The sequence below is a fragment of the Scomber scombrus genome, chromosome 24, assembly GCF_963691925.1.
Source record: "Scomber scombrus chromosome 24, fScoSco1.1, whole genome shotgun sequence".
Lineage (NCBI taxonomy): Eukaryota > Metazoa > Chordata > Actinopteri > Scombriformes > Scombridae > Scomber > Scomber scombrus.
The window spans coordinates 2969932-2992717 of NC_084993.1; the positions used below are offsets into that span (position 1 = coordinate 2969932).

Here is a 22786-nt window from a genome sequence, read left to right on the forward strand (position 1 = left end):
GCTCCCGAGGGTCGTGGTTATAAAGGGCTCAGCGGAGCAGCGAGCAGGTTAATGTACCACGCTGGATGAGCAGAGCAAGAGAGAGAGAGAGAGAGAGAGAGAGAGAGAGAGAGAGAGAGAGAGAGAGAGAGAGAGAGAGAGAGAGAGAGAGAGAGAGAGAGAGAGAGAGAGAGAGAGAGAGAGAGAGAGAGAGAGAGAGAGAGAGAGAGAGACAGAGAGAGAGAGAGAGAGAGAGACTGCTTTACACGTCACTGCCCCCTCCTGGCAACACTCCTGAGGTGATAACAGTTTAAAATAAATATATATATCCTGTAAGGAATGAAAGGAGAAATGAGAGAAGAAAGAAGGGGGGAAACAGGGAGAGGAAAGGTGAAAGCAAGGAAGGAGGAGGAGAAAATAAAGGAGTGATTGAGCCTGCAATCATACAGACAGGCAGCACCAGCTCTCAGACAGTCTGACGCACCTATTTAAACCAACAGCAGGGGGTGCAGATTGCTGCTGCAGGGCACAATACTGTGTGTGTGTGTGTGTGTGTGTGTGTGTGTGTTTAAGAAGTGTGAACCAATATTCAGAGATCATACCTCTCTCAGTGTTTCAGATACAGACGCACGCCTCTCAAACGTCTTTGAGCAAGGTCAGCAGCAGCAGCAGCGGTGTTGACGGGGAGAACGTGAACGCAACAAAAGATGGAGGAAGGAGGTTCCCCGTGTCTCCCTCGGGGGTCTCAGCTACCCCTCACCGACCCGCTCTGCCACCCCCCCACCCCCTCTCCAATCCTACTTTCCTCCAAAAATCCCCGTGGAGGAGTCGCTCCCTGTGGCGGGACAAAAGCCTGACAAGCCAGACGTGCCGCACCTCAGACACGATTCTGAATTCGGACACAAAAACATTCCTGACATGTTTTTTTCTCTCCCTCCATCTTCACATCTCAACACCTAAATCCTTGTTTTTTATTTTGTTTATGAGGATCTCAGTGTGTTTGGGAACATACTGCAGTTTATTCATGATGTTAACATTAAAACAGCCAAATTAAACCTTTATTCTTTCCTCTCTTTCTTTTATTTTATTGCCTTTAAATCCATGAAGGACACAGAATGAACTGCTGCTAAAGGCAAAATGTAAACAAACAGACACCAAGTCTAAAATAAACAGTCTAGTTTGTGTCCTTCAAGCTCAAGAAACAAACATTTTGTTCATATATTATGAAGTTTGGTTCAGTTTGGAGGCATTTTGAAGTTCTGCCACTGAGACTTCTGCCAACGCCCCCGTACCACGGAGGAAAAAGTGCAAAAAGCATCCAAAAAAAACCTTTAAAAACCCCTCGGAGACAACAACAACAACCACCAGGAGCAGAGTGGGAATTATGAATAAAATCCTCTGTCATGATATCAATATATATCATGATTCAGCACATTTTCTGGAAAGTCTTTAAAGAAACTTTCATGGATAAAATAATTCATGAGCACTTTTCAAACAGAAAAGCAGCAGACAGGAACGTATCATCTCAAACTACTGGAACATCTGCATCCTGTGAACAAATAAGGAGACATTTTTGCAGTGATTTAGCTCAATGTGAGAAACATGTTATGTATAAAGACTATATACATGGGTCAATGGTGGGTTTTTTGTGTCCATGTGGTTTAGTTTAAATTTAAAGGGGTTGAAATGTGAAAATAAACGTATGAATAACTTGCACACATTGTTTTTTTTGTGGACCCAGCATCAAATTTCTGCTTTTAATCCATTTTGAGGAATATATTAGAGGATTATGGCAAAAATGTCTAAGTGGTGAAACCATAAAAAACATCATCATATTATTATATCATATTATTAAACTTACATGATCTTACATTATAACTATTTTATATTAAATCAAGGTAATGGAATACAATTGTTCTAAATATTACATTTAATCTGGGGAATCATGGAGATCAGGAAACATTCACATAATTTAAATGAAGTAATTATTAGTATAAGTCCACTTAAATACACTGTAGGTAGATAAAATATGTAATATTTATCATTCTTTTGTGGTTACAGCATTTGACATTTTCAGGAGCATTCAGTCTTACTTTTGTTTTTTTTTAAATGGTGCAGATGTCATTTCAAACCAAATCAATTTTAACAAACCTGATGCTGCTTTTAAAAGTATTTTTAAAACTATTTTTGAATTGCTCATCTTACCAACACTTATTTGACCCACTGACTCATTAACATCTGGCTGAAAGACAGATATTAGAGTGTTTTAATACTGTGCTGTCCAGTGTTGCAGGTGATTAACTACAGAAGAGTATTTTAAGAACCTGATGGCGATTTTAAAGCCAATATTCATTTTATACAATAATAGACACAAACATGTCTGACAATAATCCTTCAAACTGAGCCTTCAACACAAACATCGACACCATGTATCTAAAACTGCAGATATAATAAAAAGATGTCAGCTGACTGTTCACTCCATATTCTCCAGTGAATCACCTTTTCATCCAGACTACCGTTGACCCTCCAATCCTGCTCCTCCCTCTGTCTCACCTTCCTCTAATCTCCCACCTCTCTTTCACCCCGGCTCTATTCAGCCTCAGCTCTCTGTGTGGAAAAGAGGATCTGACGTTGGCTCTCCTGGGGGGGGGGGCGACGGCACAGCTTTCTCTCAACTCACTCTCTCTCTGAATAGAATATGACCCGAGGGCTGCAGGAGGCAGGGGAGGGATGGAGGGATGGAGGGGAGGGCGGGAGGGATGGAGGGATGGAGGGGAGGGCAGGAGGTGAGTGGGAAGCTGGGAAGAACTAGGGATTTGAGTCAGAAGAGAATTTGCCTCCACCTGCCATAAAAAAAGCTGAGCTGCTTCTTCCAGCTGCTGCAGTACTCACATGCATCAGGGTGTAGTAGGCCTGTTTGCCGGTGTAGAACAGGAAGTGGAAAGGCCGTCTGTCCTCTCCCCACTGGATGGCTTTAAGGAAGAGGAGAGACTAAGTTTACACCACTCTACATTCAGGAAACATTCACAGTGAATCATTTCTTATAAAAAACATGAGACGTACCTCTCTGCCTTGGAAAGATTTCATCTGGATGCTGCAAATGAACACAGAGGAGATATTTTAGGATTTTTTCTGAAGGTTATCCAGAGAGAAGAAGTTTGTTTATATTAGAAGCTATTAAAATGACTTCCAACTTTATTTCTCATCCTGTGAAGATCATTTAAAGTTCAGCTGATGCATTTAAAGCTGCTATTGATTAGTTGATTGACAGAAAATTAATCTATGAGGGTAAATTTGATAATTTGAATTTAATAATTATTTAAATATTTATTTTAGTCATTTTTTGTTGGTTTCAGCTGCTCAAATGTGAGGATTCGATGCTTTGATTGGTCGTACATGACGATGAACTAAATGTTTGGACAAGACATTAAAAGAACTTTAACTTTCAACTCTAGTTAATTGTTTTAATCTCAAATGTTCACTGATTTCTTACATTGTATAGACAAATAATTAGTTGATTAATCAGGATAATATTGTGCAGATTAATTGAAAATGAAAATAATAATTAAGTGAACTGAATATATATCTCATAGGACTTTTTGGCTTGTGAGCCTCAATAAAGGCCTAATTAACCAAAAAGACTCTTGATACACAGAAGGAAAAGGTGAGGAGTATTTTACAAGAGAATTAAAGCATAAATGAAAATAAAAGTCAATAAAAAATAAGCTGAATCGTGTGTAGCTGTTATTATTCTTTCATTATACATCTTGTGACCCTACAGGTTTATCTTTAGAGACCTTGGTGGGGTTCAAACACTCAGTGGAAACTTTGATATCAGCTCAGTTTAATGAGCGTAATCCACACAGACGTACCTTCATGATGGGCCGGGCTTTCTTCTCAAACAGGCCGGAGGGGAAGAGGTAGGTGATGCTCCTCTGTGGGTCAGAGAGAAGAAAATAAATTCATAAAAAAAGAAGAAGTAGAAGTAAAAGGGAAAAAAAGGCAGTTTGAGAGATGAGTGGATGGCAGATTATCACCAGGCTGACATTTTCAAACTGCAGAGGTCACACCAACGGACAACTGTGAAAGTGACAGAAGAAGAGGCGCAAGCTGCTGGCGGGTTCAAGGAAAGGCGAATGTGTGTGTGTGTAGTTGTGTTACTGTGGCAACTGAACTTAGAGGAGAAAACAAGCAGAAAAAGGCACAAGTTTTTGGCTTTTTTGACAGTGAGCAGAGGACGCTGTGGACATGCAACAGTTCACTCCAAGTTCATCCTCTGCTCCGTGTCTGTGTGTGTGTGTGTGTGTGTGTGTGTGTGTGCGTGCGTGTGTGTGTGTGTGTGTGTGGTCATTAGCAGAGCTACAGATGGCACTGTAAATGTGTGTGTGTGTGTGTGTGTGAGAGAGAAGAGAAGAGAGGGAGACAGGAAGTGTGTTGGCCCCGCCACACTCATCAAGACAGTCTGTTCATCTCTCTCTTTCTCCATCCCACCATCTCTCCGCTCCTCTTCTTCTTCTTTCGGTTTTTTTCCCCCCTCCTCTCTGTCGGTTCAATTAGTGAGGCAGCAGGTGCAGCACGCAGAGAGCAGGTTGCTGCCTTTAAGGTTGTCAAAACGACGGAAAGCAGGAAGAAAAGGAGTGGTCGAGGTGTGTGTGTGTGTGTGTGTGTGTGTGTGTGTGAAGGTGTGAGAGGCAGACAAGTGAGGAGAAGTTAAAGGGTAAGAAGAAAAAGAGGAACGGGGAAAGACAGGCAGGGAACAGATGAAGACACACCTGTGCGTCCCCTGAGTTTCAGCTCAATATGGCAGAGATCCCCGAGGGGCGAAGACAGAGTGACAGAGGAGGAGAGAAAGGGGAGCAACCCCAACCATCAGGCAGCGCCGCGTCACAGGAGGCCGTCGCTTTTTTTAAGGGTTTTTTTATTTCAGCGACACGGTGAAATCAATCATGCTAAATCCTCGACATGCTGCGTGACACCATCAGAACTGTCCGCTGCGATCGTCTCTGCAGCGTTTCTGAGATTTGGCAAAAGGCCGTCTGACCGGAGACTAAACGATGTGAGACGCTACAGACCAGCTGAACACTTTCAGAATTACAGGGCGAGCTGTGTCGTATTGTTCATGACAATAATGATTACATTTTTCTTTGTCATGTGATGACATAAACAACACTGTGATGCATTGTTTTTGTGAGTAAAGCAGCAACATTTGTGGATAATAAGCATTTTTTAAATGACTACAAATAGTCAGAAATACAAAACGAACCACATTAATGTGGAAACGATGAAAGACGACAGTAACAGCAACAACACTACAAACCTATTTAAACATCTCAGTATCTGATCAGTGTAAAAATTAACTACTATGGTGCATTATTAACAAACTTACATTTCATTTTCATCATAAATAAATAAATAATAGTAAAGAATGTCATCGTATCCCAATCAATACCTTCAAATAACCTACAAAACATGTTGAAAATTAAATAAATAATGTTTGGGCTCATTCACATGTTGCTATTCTTTAACTGAAGACTGTTTCAAAGAAGCTGATTGGACGTCCACCTGATGAGTCAATTAACTCATCCATTAACTCATCCATTCCTCCAATTATTTTGATAGTTGAATCGTCATTTTGAGTTCCAGCTTCTTAAATGTGAATATTTTCCTGTTTCTTTAAGATATTAAACTGAATGATGATTAAAACACACATTACCATGCTGCAAACTACAGTATCCATATGTTTACATCATTTACTTAAAAAAAAGGAACTTTAGGAAAGTTGTTGACACCTTCATACTTTCCTCATTTTGTTCTGAATCAATCACAGAAGCTTTATTTGGTCTTTTATGGCTGATACTCAGTATTCATTTATATCTATATTCTCCCCCCGGCTATAAACATCCTCTTTGTTTTGTCTGGGTCTTTATCCCCGTCACACCTGAACAGTCTGGACTCTAAACGGGGGAGAAGGGATTCATCAGGTGACCCTCTCTGCACCTCTGCAGTCCTCCCAAATGTTCCTCTTTCCCTCCACACAGCGATGTTTCTGCTTCTATCCGTCGCTTTGTTTTTCACAGGCTGCCGCCGACATCTCTCTTCATTACTGCCGAGGGGCACCGGGGACCGGGCGAGGGGAACGTGGGAAATCAAGCTAACTGTTTGGAGCACTGAGGGCTAATGTGATGCCAAAATCTGGAGAAAGCACGTGGGTGTGTGTTTGAGGGCGTTGCTAATATCCCTGACGCTGTGGATTAAGTAGAGCTGGCCCCACCTGCCTCCTGCTGCTGCTGCTGATGATGATGATGATGTGAGGAGAGCTTTAAAGGGACATTCTGGTATTTTACCATCATTTTGTGCTTGTTTCATCACTGCCAGCCTCAGATTGTTGTTATTAAATGTTATTAATTGTAAAATATGAACTATAATGAAGTTAGTGTTTAACAACATATGAAGCTCAGCAGATCCAGTATGACTCACTATCTCATTTAATACAATAAAACTGTCTGACTCTGAACTTTCACTCAGTACAACTATTTAAATTAGTGGTAATATGAAAACAGGATGAAATCTTCACTAGAAGATATTAGCAATATAAAGGAGGATGATGTTTTTACTGTTTGCTGACATACTGCTAATACTGAGAGGTGTTTCTCAAAAATGTAATAGTCAAAAATGACAAATTATAACCTTTATGTTGAATAAAAACTTCAGTAGTCCCTGCAAAAAGCCGGGATTAACTTTGGTCTATTTCAAAAAAGCATTTTTGTTCATAATAGGACTATTACAGTGAATAATAATGGATATATATATACTTGTATTAATATTTTCCTCCAGCATCTGCCACAAAAAAATGTTTATATGTGACACTGCCCTCACAAACACCTTGCATCCTGACACCAATGTCAACATTTCAGGAACAAGACAGACAATCAGCATCGATTACAGACTGACTATCATGATCTCTGAGTTTATCCTGATGACTTCAGGGCACAACAGAGTCTTCCAAGACCAAAAGAAACCAATAAAATCCCCAAAACTGGAGCTGCAGGTTCTCACAAACCCAGTGATCACATTAAAACACACTCACGCATAATACAAGCATGAACTGTATGCAGCAAACATCACAATTCAACTGTTTCTTTCTGCTACTTCATACTTAAAATATTGCACTTTCTACTCCACTACATTTATGTGACAGCTTTAGTTACTTTACAGATGAACATTTGACACAATGGATAATATAACAAGCTTTTAAAATACAACACATTGTTAAAGATGACCTTTTTCTGTCATCTTACAAAGCAGCAAAACCACTAAACTAACTAACTGTATATAAACTGCTTCAGTATTAATAATTTAATGATGTCATATATAATAATATATCAGTCAGAGGGACCGAACCACTACTTTTACTGTAATACTGCATACTACATCACTCATAATACTGCAGTACTTTTACTGTAATACTGCATACTACATCACTCATAATACTGCAGTACTTTTACTGTAATACTGCATACTACATCACTCATAATACTGCAGTACTTTTACTGTAATACTGCATACTACATCACTCATAATACTGCAGTACTTTTACTGTAATACTGCATACTACATAGAGCTCATAATACTGCAGTACTTTTACTGTAATACTGCATACTACATCACTCATAATACTGCAGTATTTTTACTGTAATACTGCATACTACATCACTCATAATACTGCAGTACTTTTACTGTAATACTGCATACTACATCACTCATAATACTGCAGTACTTTTACTGTAATACTGCATACTACATCACTCATAATACTGCAGTACTTTTACTGTAATACTGCATACTACATAGAGCTCATAATACTGCAGTACTTTTACTGTAATACTGCATACTACATCACTCATAATACTGCAGTATTTTTACTGTAATACTGCATACTACATCGCTCATAATACTGCAGTACTTTTACTGTAATACTGCATACTACATCGCTCATAATACTGCAGTACTTTTACTGTAATACTGCATACTACATCGCTCATAATACTGCAGTACTTTTACTGTAATACTACATACTACATCGCTCATAATACTGCAGTACTTTTACTGTAATACTGCATACTACATCACTCATAATACTGCAGTACTTTTACTGTAATACTGCATACTACATCACTCATAATACTGCAGTACTTTTACTGTAATACTGAATACTACATCACTCATAATACTGCAGTACTTTTACTGTAATACTGCATACTAAATTTATCATAATACTGCAGTACTTTAACTGTAATACTGCATACTACATCACTCATAATACTTGTGTACTTTTACTGTAATACTGCATACTACATTACTCATAATATTGCAGTACTTTTACTGTAATACTGCATACTACATTACTCATAATACTTGTGTACTTTTACTGCATCAAGCTCATAATACTTCATTTAGGACTTCTACTTGTGTAGAAGTATTTTTGCTGCATTGGTCCTTTAAATGATCTGAATACTTCTTCCACCTCTACTTACATCTATGTCCTCCTGGGAGAAGTTGTCAGGGTCTTCTCCCATCATGTTGGCCAGGTGTCGTTTCCCGATGTTGTACTCCTCCACCTGTTTCTGGATGTACTCTACCGAGAACTTCTCTGGTCCTGCAGCCGCCAGGTTCTTCCTGTGCAGGGCAGAGCTAACACATATCCGCCTGCTCAGCACCTGGAGGAGGAGAAACATGTTTAGATAAGGAGCCGAATTATAGTTAGGAGTTTAGTCATTACTGTTAAGTCATTACGATATCGGCAACACCACCATATAACTAAATTATACGTTGACAATCTTTAAATTCATGTTTTTGTGATGCTAGTTTCGGCTCAAGGTGCTGCTCGTTAGGATGCTATAACTCAAGGACGTCAGTGTTTAAGCTCGTTTCTGTTCGTTTAAAGCACTAAAATAATTTGTTTTTAAGACACACAAATCACACTTTACCTGCCGGCTCAGCTGCGACGTGACTGTGTTGATACTCGAGCTGCAATTCCCACATTTTCCCAGAAAGGAGCTCACTCTTCCCACGGTGCGTACACCAGGCGCCGCCATCTTTGCTGACAGCGGAAATGTCACCGGCGGAAGTTGTTTTACGTCAGAGTCACGTGTCAAACAATTATTATTAAAAATATAGATTTATATGTTTTTATTTTACTTTAATATTTAATATTTAATTGATTATATGTTACTGTTTTTTTTAACTTGACTGTTTACAATAAAGTTGAGGACAAAGAAAAAAATAAAACAGATTCAAAACCAGCTTATATACAGTCTGTTAAAAAACGATATTTTGCAAGTATACCCATACAATAAAAATAAAATAAAGTAAGATAAAATCAAATCAAATTAAATTTAAAAAAAAAGAAATATTAAAAAAATCACTGTTGGTGATATATAGGTTTTTATGATGTTTTAGTTAAATAAAGCTAGTATATTTTAACTTAAATGCACCATTTAAGTAATAAATGGTGTTTCATATTGTCTGGTGTCATGTGCAAAATCTTCAAATCTATATGCTAATGAAAGTTTATAGTATAATATATTGCACTTTTCTGTATTTTCATTCTAAAATAAATGACTTTCAAAGCAAATATTTGTTTATATGTTACTGTTGTTTTTAACTTGTCAGTTATAAATACAATTGAGAAAAAAAGAAAACATGCATATTTAAAACCAATATTTTGCAAGTATACCCATAAAATTAAAAAAAAGTTGAAACTTTTAGTTTTTAATATGTTTTGGTTAATAAAGCTGGTACCAAACTGGTTTAATCTTACTGTCATCTGCAAACTCTACAAATCTACAGGCTAATGAAAGTTTATTGTATAATATATGGCATTTCCCCCCCATTTTCATTATAAAATAAATGATTTTTAAGGCAAATTTTAGAAAAACAGCACACATGTTGCATTCAAGTGCTCCTTAAAAAGCTTCAACTTCAGGTGTTTTTTTATAGAACAGATAATTGAATAGATAATGAAATATCAGAGGAACCCTGGGCTGCTATAAGCATGTATTTTGTATTAACAGCTGCTGCCTGTTACACTGTAGATGGATATCAGTGCATGCTGGACATCATTTAAAATTCAGGTGCACCTGGCATGCAGTTTGAAATGAGGACAGCGTGGTTAAGAAGGATATTTCTTGGAAAAAAACAGTCGACAAGGTTAAGTTTCTGTTTAAATTATTCACTGCACTCAAATCGAGGCAACTCAGAGACGTGACTGATGAAATGTGTGGTAAAATATTAAGATAAAACAATCGTTAAAATACAAATTAATAAATAAATACAAAGATTTATAAAAACAGCTCTTAAAGCCAGACAAAAGCCACCAACACACAGACAGAAACAGCAACAAAAAGAAAGAAAAAAGAACAGGATAATAGAAGCCACATCACAACAGACCACAACACTACGCAATCTGCCTAAAATGACAAATGAGGCAAATAAAAAATGTGTAAATTCCAGTCAGGACGGAGCATTTTAAAACAATCGAGTATAGTGAATTACATAGGCCACTTCAATTACACTGCTGTTTTATCTCTTAGACATCAGTCCACTTCACCGTGTCACCGCTCATTGAAAACTCGTGTTGCCCATGGAAATGCAAAACATGCTGGCCACATGGTGCAGCTAGAAGCAAAATCTGCAGCGATCCAGCACACGAAAACCATTCCTCAAGTCTTTTTCTTTTTTTTGGAGGGGGAAGAGGTTGTAAATCAATACCAGCCTTCAAGTTGAATCCTAAATCCAAATATGTCTTTGTCCTAAAGTTCAAATGTGACTAAATATTCCTGTCACTTTTACTATTTCACCATCAGATATTTTGCAGTAAATCTCTCTCAGTGTGGTGAAAGTGATGTTGAATAATTCAGGAGAAAAAAACAAATTAACTGGCTTAGTTTAGGACTTTTTTTTCTCTTTTTTTTTTGAGGTTCAATGATAATTTCCACATTTGCACATCTTTTAACTGTTTGACTTTTTGTTCTTTTTCTTTTCATCATTCAGGCATCTACCAAACACAGACACAACAATATAGGAAACCACTCTGACCCCAGCGATCTGTTAATGTTGCCCTTGTGAGACTCTGATGCCCTGCCCATGCAGCTTAATGCAAACTGTATGTGAGCACCATCTGTCTTCCATGTAAAAATCACTGACAGAAGGAGGGATACTGTACTGTTAATGTCACGCCACAGGATTTAAAGCAGCGGATCCACATGAGTTATCAGAAATAACACAATAAAAAACGCTCTGTCACCGTCTGCCAAACACGTTGGCACGGCTACACATAAAACAGATTGTTTTGCATATGTGGTGCAGTCGGTGCCGGGCAGTGCGGTGATGGATTAACACAACATTCTGAGCACACAAGCTGCCACCTTAGCCAAACTTTACAGATCGGTATGAAATGTACGGCCCTTTGCAACACATGCTCTGTCTTATCGATACTGTGCAGCAGGTGGTTTAATGCCTTGCTCAGCTGCACATGTACGTGTCCGGCTAGTTTGAGATACATAACAGTGACATCATGCTTCTTCTAACTTGAGTTAATGTTTATGTGAGGTGAGGAAACATTTAAGCTTCATGTTTATGCAGGACTTTCACCTGCTACTGTGTAAATTTAGAGGGCCTTAGATGTGAAAATGACTTTGTGATGTTTTTCTTTGTCTGCATAAGTCAAAAAAACATGAATACATGTGTTTTGGCTTTGCAGGGAGCAGGATCACCATGCACTCAGCATTTAATACTTTTAGCAGCCACTATACACTTTATACTTACTTACATTTGACAGTATTTTTCAAATGTGTACTTAATCAAACTGAACCGGATACTACATTCCTGCAGTATTCAAATATTTCCTAATTATGATCTAATGTAGATGTTTTATGTGTTTTTAATTGTCTGTTTCTATGTTTGAAATACTGTATTGCTGCGATCTTGGCCAGGGCTCGCTTGAAAAAGACATCTTTTAATCTCAGTGGGACTGACTTTGTAAAACTAAGGCCATTTAACATCTGGTCTAACTGATTCGGACATTTGCCTTCACACATGCAGCTTCTCTGGGTAATGGGTGTTGTGAGATCTGATTTGAAAAGTTGTCAGTTACGGGACACTCATTATCTTTGTTCGAGTGCAAAGATAATGCATGTAGAGTTTGACAATAAAAAGACTTATTTCACAATCATTTACTAAAGGGAACGTTTATAGGGCATGTATCTATTAGCAGGATGTGTGACAACACAACTACTTAGGAGCCAAGCTCAGTCCAGTATGTTGCTTACACAAATGTGATGTGGAAACTTGAATCCTCCAGTGCATAAATACTGAGAATGAACTTTTCATGGAAGTAACAGACAACTTTTGTCCCGCAGTTCAACTTTTAAAATGAAAATTATTTGCATTTTAATAGATACTGAAATTTTAAAGGAGGTAGAAGAAGGAGAATGTCATTTTGAGGATTTTAACGAGGTAATATTAGACACAAATTATTATTCAAAGGATGACACTTTTTATATATCTTAAGACATGATCTTTAAAGTTAAAAACGGTTGCCATCCAAAATATGCATCTCCAAATTAGAATGGAGTAATTCTTCATACATAAATAAAATTGTACTACTTCTGAAGTAAATAAACCATTAAAAACCCTGAAACTTGCCTTGTCATGAAGCTGAAAGCAGGACTGTTTTCTCAGCTCAGGAAACGCTGAAGTTTTGGTGATACACAGTTTTCACAGGACTGTGATGAACCAGTCGAAACACAAATAGAATCCTTTGCTTATACAAAAAGACTCAAAGTCACAACCTTTCAGTGACCAAATCTCACATTTATGATTAGCACGTTATATCTTCCACCTTTAAATGCCAGTTCTATCTCTGATAAAAGTCTTCCATGCAAAGAAGCCTCCGCTGGTTAGTCATATGAGGAGAAGCTAATTGTGTGTGTGTGTGTGTGTGTGCGTGTGTGTGTGTGTGTGTGTCTCTGTGTGTGTTTGCTGTACAGTAGTATGCTGTGTTTACAGATCAATGCTGTGTGTCTTCACTTAGATTACTTTGATAGAGTTGGAACAGGAACACAGGGAGATTAATCAAAGTGAAGGGGCACTGACTCCCGGCCCGTGCCAGTCGATACGACCGTGTGGTTAATTTGCCTCGAGGAGGGCTGTCGTCAGGCAGATGATAAACAGTGTTTGCCCCGTTTTTTAGCCACAAGCGTGCTCCTGCTCACCAAGAAAAATAGTTTCGACCCATGGTCTCTAATTCACAGTGGGGGGTGAGAGGTGGGACATTAATCATCCTTCTGCCGTGTCCCGTCTCTGACAGCCGAGCCACCGTGGGTGGATTGGGTGGAGATATTCATTTGGTGAGCTCACTGTGGACTTCGGTAAACCTTGAAACACACCGTGACTTCACAGTGGGATGACAGCAAATTAGAGAATGTATCTATTTCACAAGTCATTCTTAGTTAATGAGACAATAAGTTGTTAATGAGAAACAAACATTGACATTTGCTGTGAAAATGGAGAATTTACACTGAAAACAGTGCTATGACGTGAAAGTAAAAGGATTTAATTTAGGGAACCTTATGGACGTCTGTTTTCATGGTTGGCATGTGCCATCAGTGCTTCGTACGAGGTGACAACTCAGTGCCAGGCAATAAAGAGTTGGCTTCCATCCAACTATTCCAACAGATCTCCATATGGAGGACAGGGATTCCTGCACCATCTTGAAAAGGAAACACCACAAAAGGCGACGGTGACCTCCTCTCAATTTGCCCCATCCCCAGATTGAGTGACATTCTTTTAATTGTACGGCTAAAACAGCGATGGAGCAAGAAATAATGGAGGATATCACACTGTGGAGCTGTGCCAAGTCTGCTCCTTCCCCCTCGTTCCCAAGGATGGAGTGCTGGAGAATTGAGGGCTTATAATACCAGCGAGCTGAGGCTTTGCTCCAGTCATCATTTCCATGCTGCTTTACGCTGATTCCCTAATATCCTTAGCGCCTTGCGTAGGGATAAGCCCATCGTGCCGAAACATGGCTGTCATGCCTATAAACCGTTCACGGCTCTAAAGAATCCATTATAGTTCCTCCACAAACATGGGGACTCAAAGGGCCACTTTGCTCAAGCTCATTTACTCCTTTAAAGCATATTTATTTACCCTTAGTGCTGTGGTGGAAGGGATCTCCAATACACCACAATACAAGAAACGGCGTATTAAAGTATAAGTGGTCATTTATACCATGAATCACTTTGCAGACACATCTTTAATGTACTTAACTGTGTATATTTTTAGGATGCACATGTTGATTGTGTGCATCATTCATTGTTACAAGTGAATTGAAACTTCAGAAATCAATATTCACAAACAAAAGTAGAATTGGACTCTAGCCTGAAGAGCAAAAGAAACTGCTCCATGCCATCCAGTATTCATATTCCTCTGATTTTATAAAATCCAGTGCATGTGTTAGGGTTAGGGTTAGAGAAAGGGAACTGACATGGAGGTCTCAGCCTGAATGTGGGAAGAGCAGAAAGTTCAGAGGTGCTCTGAACCAAGAAGTCGGCTGCCGTGACCATGATACTCTCACTAAACATTACTAGCATCAGCTGGATCAGAGAAAGAAACAATATTTAATACATGTCCATTTCTATTCATTTCTCCTATTTGAATCTCCATTTCCATTTCTCACTCACATTCCAAAATATATAAATTCTCGACTTCTATTCCAATATATTTTCCCATTTCTATTTTCATTCCTATTCCTAATCCTCATTTTGATTCATATTCATGTTTCCAATCCAGTTTTCTTTTCCAATTTCTATTCCTATAACCATTCCCTATCATATTTGATCAACTTATTTTATTTGTCCTATTCCTAAATCAATTCATATTTGTCTATATATTCCCATTCCTTAAATCCCTAGTCCTAATCCCATTCTTACTCCTATTCTCATTTGTATTCCCATTCCTATTTCTTTTCCTGTTCTCATTTCTAATCCTATTTCTATTCTCATTCACATTCCTCTTTCTGTCTACTTCCATTTCTAGGGTTATTCCCATTCCTATTTCTACATGTAATCTCATTTTTATTTTCACTCCCAGTCCTATTCCAGTTTTTATTCTTTTGTCTATACCAATGCATTCTTTATTCCTATTTCTTTTATGTTCCCTATTTTCATTCTCATTCCTATCCTATCTTGGAATTAAGTGTTATTTCCTATCACTGATGTTAACTGCTACTACTTCCACCCTCACAGCTATGTAAACTGCTGCCATCACTACTACTTCTTTAATAAAATGCATAAACAGTAATACTGGAACATGTGTATCAGTGCGTTATGCTCCACTGTGCAGTATCAAGCTTAACACCCACATTGAACCTTGTGTGAGGTAAACCAAGTTATATGCTATGGTTCAGAGCTCTGTCAGAGATTATTCATCCCCCACTTCACACACACACACACACACACACACACACACACACATACATACATACACGGACGGACACACACACACACACACACACACTAAATCCGTAGATTATCAACAAGTATGGTCATTGAGTGGAAATTAATTTGCCACTGGTAATGGATAGAGACATTTTGCTGAGATGCGTAAAAACAGCTGAACTGCCAGCGATTACCTGCTGGAATCAGCCTTCATCAATATCAGGATAATTACAAAGCACTTCTGGCAGTGCGTGAAATGAATGGAGCGTGCAACAGATTGGGCGGTGGCCATAGATGTCTGCAGATATTAGGCCTCTTTCTCAGAGTGACTCCACAGGGGAGAACGCTACCTGAACGGACCAGAGCCGATGCTGCTGCTTGCTGCTTGCTGCTGTGGTTGCTTCTGTTGCACCAGCAGGTTCAGGAGACACTGTTAGAGGATTTACACAGGAGAAACAGCCAGGTAGAATAGAAAATAGCTGACTGTGACTGCATTTAATAGAACTGGACAGCCTGGAATAGAATAACAAAAGTGCAGGATTACAATAAAATAGAATAGAAAGTGAGAAAACATAGCATATTATACACAATATATAACGCAGAGAGACTGACGCTACTGAGGAGACATAAATAGACTGCATAGATGAAACAAAAGATCAAAATAATATAAAGTGCAGAGTAGAGTCTAGTAAATAAATGAAGTAGCACAGTGCAGAACAGAAGAGGACAGCGCAGAAAGGAAAGTAGAGCAGAATAGAGCAGGGCAGATGAAATTTTAATACAACTGGGCAGAAGAAGAAGAAGAAGAAGAAGAAGAAGAAGAAGAAGAAGAAGAAGAAGAAGAAGAAGAAGAAGAAGAAGAAGAAGAAGAAGAAGAAGAAGAAGAAGAAGAAGAAGAAGAAGAAGAAGAAGAAGAAGAAGAAGAAGAAGAAGAAGAAGAAGAAGAAGAAGAAGAAGAAGAAGAAGAAGAAGAAGAAGAAGAAGAAGAAGAAGAAGAAGAAGAAGAAGAACAACAGACTGGAATAAAGTAGAGCAGTGCACAGTAGAAGAGAAAAAAATGATTTAAATCTGCTAATTAGAATAGATTTGAAGTCAGAGTGTTTTACATCAGATAAAGAAAAGCATTAGAAAAACACTTAAAAGCGTAATAATATGTTTAAGTAGAATAAAATGAAGCAAAATTGAATAAATATGCAGCTGAAGTAATAAATTATCTTAATTTTAATAAAGGGAATAAAAGTACAGTAGTGAAAATGAGTTGATGAAAGGCTCAGGTTTATTTAGTGGCTGTGCTCGAGCTTTCGACTGCATCGCACAGCTGGAGTTTGACCTGTTGTCAGGATTGCAGATGTTCACATTTCCATTCTTCCCCCCCGCCCAAGCACTTAAAGCACATCTCATCCGTGTTGACTTGGTCATTAAAATTGAACAATCCATCTTGACCTCGGGAACAGTGGTTGACATAACAAGGAGCTTCTGATCGTATCACAAAGTCTTTGCCTATTTGTCGTCTCTCCGGATACTTTAAGGACTTCTTGAGCAGCTTCAGACTTCAGACTGAAAGAGTTTTTACAGATTTAAAAGTGGCTAAACCTGTGGATGCATTTAAAGTCAACAGGAAGACAGCTTTGCCAGGTTTTTACTTAAGATCTAAGGGATCTTCTAGGGTTATACTCAGAGGTGATCAGGTCCGTTTCACTGTGTCAAGACCGGAGGATGGCTCTCTGTAAGGTGGTTGAAGTAAGGAGGGGGGACATAAGGGTTCTCAGGGTGTTGATCCCTGTCTTTCCCAGACTTTACTTCCATCTCTCACATGGAACCACTTTGGTTACCCCCCCTTTCCCTTTGCCCTCTCCTTTCGGTCCTCTCAGACAGCGAGCTGGAAGCGGTATTGGGTTTCCTCTCCAGCTGAAGGGTTACAGTCCATCTCTGGGATGAAAAGATGACTATTTTCCTCCAGACTCCCCTTTTCTTCCATCCGACTCCTTTTTTTTTTTCAGGTGAGAGACTTTGGGGAGGAAGGAAACTATTACATGAGGGGTGAACTGGGGCCTGGAGACGCAGCTGCCAGCCCTTCCCCGGCCCGTCTGAGAGGAAGAGGATCTGGATCTGAGACTGGACGGGGAGAAACCTGAGATCTCTGGAAACGGCTGGGAATGACCTAAGAAAAACTTCCGTCGCCCCCCTCCACCATCCTCATCCCCGTCCTGTCCTGACCCGAAGTGTTTCCCATAATGGTCTCAGTCTGCGGAAAAGTGCGCTCCCCAGGTGGCGGGGGTTCCCTAAAGGCCCACAGACTCAAACAGGCATGTGTGAAAGCATAAACACCCCGAAACCAGTCATGGGAACGGGCACAAAGACGCACATATATACATACCCTTTGCTATTGGTAATCACGTCCAGAAGTTATACCACATATAAGATTATAAATCAAAAGGTTATAATGTAAAGCAGGGAAATACGCTTTATCTTCATTTGACCAGTGGTGTCTTTGACTTCCTCGAATTTCTGTTTTGGCTGCTCCGACACCTACAGGTTTGCAAGGAATGATCGAAACCAGGCACAGCTGTTTGGGGGCTTGCGGTTTGCGGGAGATTTACATATCTGGGTGAATTTTTTAAATGCCGGGCGGGATCTAAAAAGTCGGCGGGGAAATTCCATCCTTCAGAGAATGTTTTCATATTGTTTCCATTTCATCTGGACGGACGCTTCAAGCTCTCTTTCTCTCTCTCTCTCTCTCTCTCTCTCTCATGTAGTCACACATCAATCACTGCCTTATTACAGACAGGGATTTGGCGGAAAATAATGCTTTTTATCCAAGCAAACAGGATTGTATAATTGCCGCTCGTTTGACCTCGCGTTCTGCTCGGAGCTGGAATGCGAGGCGGTTTGATGACATCTACTTCCCGTTAGCTTTGTCTGCAGTTTGTTGTTCTCTTACTTACCAGAGAATCTTCCTCATGTGCCACATTGGGCCACTCGAGGGAAACATGAATTCATGTTAGAAATGGTTGCTAACCCTAAGTCCTGTCAGTCGAAATCAAACTATTTTGGTTGTAATGTGATAATTTTAGCTTCATAATAACAGGAAAGAGTTACTGTGTTCTTCTAAATTGAGACATTTGGCGCATTTTAAGAGTATTGAGTAACTTAACACGCTGAAGTCTTTATATGTAAATCAGTAACAGTTTTTCTCCCATAACATTTAGGCAAAGACCTGTTAAAGTGGATGTGTTGCACCTCGCCCAGCTGACAAATTGCTGGTGTGATTGAACTGAAGGACTGATTGCTAGGTTAATATCTACCATTGATCTTTTCATTGATCATTTGTCCCCCCGCTAATGACTGTGACTGGACTGATTTTAAATAATGTCTCGCTTGTAACCTGACATCAGAAGAGGGGGGATAAGGATCGGAGTATGACCATATCTCGGGGAAGGAAACCGCTGCGAAAAATCAGCTTGAAAGGCCAGAGGAAATTGAGACAATATTAAAAAGAAAAGGTTCAATCTGCGAGCTTTTTTCCCTGCTGATCAGAAGGGCGGTGGACTACCGCTGGGCTCCTTAACATCTGGTTGGGCAATTTACCCCGCTCTGACGACTGGAAAGGTTAAACCACTAAAATCTAATATTTGCCTAGAGGGGGTCAAGGCACTGCAATTACAAGGTACAATCGGCAGGGCTAATCAGCTAGTAGCGCGTACCAGGGCCTCGGCTGGGCAAATAAGCCCTGATCAGAAGCACTGTTCTCTGCCTCTCCTGTTTACTTATTAAACCCTGTTCTCATGTTCAAGGGCCCCACTGCAGCCTCTGGCCCCACACACCCCAAGGCACAGGGGAGTAAATTTAGCTCCTGACGCTTTTTAAATGGGACCACGCCACTTGGCTAGAAAGTAGCCCCCGTGTTAATCAGTATCTGTGGCCTTTGTTGCGAAATGATCTCAAATTACTTTCCTCCAATCTGGCAGGCATTAACACCTTGGGAAGGAATGGGATAGGTAGGAATTTGTACCCTGAGGAGGAAAACAAAGTGCCTAGCAGTGACACAGATGTGTGTGTGTGTGTTTGTGGGTGTGGGTGTGTGTGTGTGTGTGTGTGAGAGAGAGGCCGACGAAGGCCCACATAGGCGTCATGTCTCAGAAGGATGTGTGTGTTCCACAATGCTGTTTACATGATTGCTCTTTGACACACATTTCCTAATTGACTGAGTATCAAGTGCAGGATTAGTGTATAATATATCAGAACTGTCTGGCGCGCAACACTTTTGAACAAGGCTTGGGGAACAATTACTGATAATTAAATATGTGCCAGTTACTGGAAAAGATAATTATGTCCTTGGTGTATAACACCAATTAATTACTTTTATTTCAGCGAGCAAAGCTTTTAAATGGCAGCGGAAGCCATTCGAATGGCGCCCGTGTTTGAGTGCAAGCAACCTCTGTGTTTGCTAATGTGCAAGTCGTGTTCTGCCGCCGCAGAGATGAGCATTAAGGCACGGCACATACAAATGGTTTAAATCAGAAGCAGGCCAATTCACTTTGCCATAAAGCTCACATTTAGCAGAAGGGGAGATCGCAGCAGATGTCGACGTTGCCGTAGTTTCAAAAAAACTGTGAGAAATTGACAGTTGCAGTTTGGCACTCTGGTATTAGTTGCAAAACAAGCTCTGCCAAGACTACAGTCATAATATTTTTTACCTCTCTGCTCTCCCTCTTTAAGCATTAAACATTGACATAATAGGTTAAATGAAAAAGAGACTTCTCCGGGGAGGGCAGAGCTCAACTCTCTCTTGCTAAGAGGATTGGTCAGATTGGATATAGAGCCTACGAGGAATCATGAGCGCTCCATATATCCTCATACCTTCCTCTCCTGTGTGTGCTTACAACACCTCACCACACCAAGATAGCAGCGCCAGATTACCTGTAAACCCTCCCTTCCTCACACACACACACACACACACACACACACACACACACACACACACACACACACACACACACACACACACACACACACACACACACACACACACACACAGTCACAACACTAACTGCTTTGAATCCAAACATGTATACCCTGCTCTGATTCACATATCAAAGTGTTTCAAGAGACACACACACAGGTGAAAATGCGTGGATTAGCAAATGATCTCATTTTGGGCATACGTCTCTAATGTCTAACTTGAAAATACCTGTGGCCGATCATTAGTAATCTATTAAATCCACGGCCTGGAAATGGTTACACTGCAAGTCCCTCTGAGCCAAACGTGGCTGATGCTGCTTTTCCAATCCCCCTCTCGCTTTGGTTAATGAGATACAGAGTGAGACGGCCCAAGCGTGCTCTCTCTTCCTTCACCCTGCTCTCTCTTTCTTTTTCTCTCTCTCTGGTCCTGCTGCAACACAGTACAGTCATTTCTTTTTTTTCTTTTTTTTTTATCTGCCGGCTCGCTCCTCCTCACTCCTGCGCCGACGGCTTAATCCACGCATCCATGCAGTCTCCTCAAACAATCAGTCTGTCAGGAGTGTACGGCTGTGCGCGTGTGAGCATGCACACGTTTTTCTTTTCTTTTTTTCCCAGTAATTTATGTGTTTTTATGCCTGGATGTTGATGTGAAAACAAGACCACAACAAAATATTTGTGTGTGTGTGTCCTGCGGTGTGGGTTTAAGTGTGTTCATAGCCAAATCCACACACAGTGCAGCTTTTTTTGTGCATGTACACGTGTGTTTGTTTGCTTATGCATGCTGGGTTTTGCAGGTGTACTTGTTTTAAAGACATTGTGGGGACAAAACTCAGCTCCCTACAAGCTTACTGTATATGTTATATATTGTGTGTAGTTATTGCTGCTAGTATGTAAGAAATAAAAATACTTTAACACAGTTTTTGACTGCAATGCATGCACCATCTGAGAGCAATAAAACTGAGACATTAGGTTGTCACTGCCAATGAAACACCACAAATAAAAGAGAAACTTTTTTTAAATAATTAAGGTTATTTATTGTTTTCTGAATGTTTTCTTCCCATCATTTGCAATTTATTTTAATTTTTTGCAGCTGTGAGTCCCACCTCCGTTAACTCTGAGGGTTGTTTTGAGATACAAAAGCACACATCACCACACCTCAGAAATCAGCCTCTTTTTAAGTGTAGTTTTTCAGTAATTTTCGGTGTGAACATGCTATAAACTCCTAACTGGATTATAATTAGTATGCAGCATTGAGTTGGGAAACAGTCTTGGTTTCTTTGGTTACGGCTATTGGTTAGGGAGGGAAAGGCATGTAGTGGTTATGGTTAAGGTTGGAATAAGTCTCCAGGGAGTCATTGTGAGTGAACGCAATGTCCTCCTAAATGACAAAAAACACATTTGTGTGCTTAAGTGTGTTCGTGTGTGTATCTGGTCACAATTGCCTTTATTGTATTTTACTTTCCAGATGTGATTATGTTGTGTAAATAAGATCGCAATGCAAACTGCCTTCTAAGATACGTGTGTTGCACTTACAGTATGCCTTGGTGAATGTTTATGTGCATGTATTGTACAGTATGTGTGTCTGCAGGTTCATTAATAATGCCATGGGGATAAATCTGTGCACACAAAGTCACATAATGGGGACTCGTTGCTCATTTAGGGAGAAAAGAAAGTTTCCACAAGGTAAACTACTAAATCTTTGAGTTTTAGGTTACTTTGATGGTTAGGGTGGGGTTAGGCATGTAGCGATTATAGTTAAGATGAGGATCTTACGGGAAATTGATGTACATGAATGCAATGACAAAAAGTGTGTGTGCATATATATTTTTCTTCATGATGATGCATGCAGTTTTGTTTTAAAATGTGAGTATATTCATGTGTAAATAAGACAACAAAATTTGTGCTTATCCTGCCATATTTATGGATGTGCATGTGTGTTTCTAAGTCAAAAGACATATGTTACACCTACAGTATGCCTATGTGAATGTGTTTGTAGAAGTACTGTACTAACTGTATTAACTGTAGGAACAAAAGCTCTTCATGCAGTCAGATTATGCGGACTCTCCCGCTAGGCTGGTCCCCATAAGGTAAACTATTAAATAAGGTAAGTGTTGGGTTTAGGCGTCTAATGGTTATGGATAAGGTTAGGTTAAGACTCCAGGGAATCAGTGTAAGTCAATGCAATGTCCTCCTAATTGGCAAAAACAAGTGTGCTCAAACACCATATAGATGTGACTGCAACACAACATTTGTATGTGTGTTTGTGTGTTTTCAGCCAAAATGCATATGTTGCCTGTGTGTGTGAGAGTGTATATGTGTGTGTGTGCTGATGCTAGCTCTCTGGAGGG

The 22786-nt window shown here is 39.7% G+C and overlaps 1 protein-coding gene across 1 annotated transcript in view; it reads right to left on the reverse strand.

Moving 5' to 3' along the window:
* The window catches only part of mrps9 (mitochondrial ribosomal protein S9), a 28832-nt gene that overhangs the window by 5753 nt on the left and 293 nt on the right, over positions 1-22786 (reverse strand). The window contains exons 2-9 of the mRNA XM_062414918.1: positions 17694-17758; positions 17523-17591; positions 15827-15906; positions 8967-9135; positions 8514-8696; positions 3852-3914; positions 3043-3073; positions 2872-2951 (exon numbers count right to left, since the gene is read on the reverse strand). Of these exons, the coding sequence (XP_062270902.1) occupies positions 2872-2951; positions 3043-3073; positions 3852-3914; positions 8514-8696; positions 8967-9135; positions 15827-15906; positions 17523-17591; positions 17694-17758 (740 nt within the window). The remainder of the gene's footprint in view (positions 1-2871; positions 2952-3042; positions 3074-3851; positions 3915-8513; positions 8697-8966; positions 9136-15826; positions 15907-17522; positions 17592-17693; positions 17759-22786) is intronic.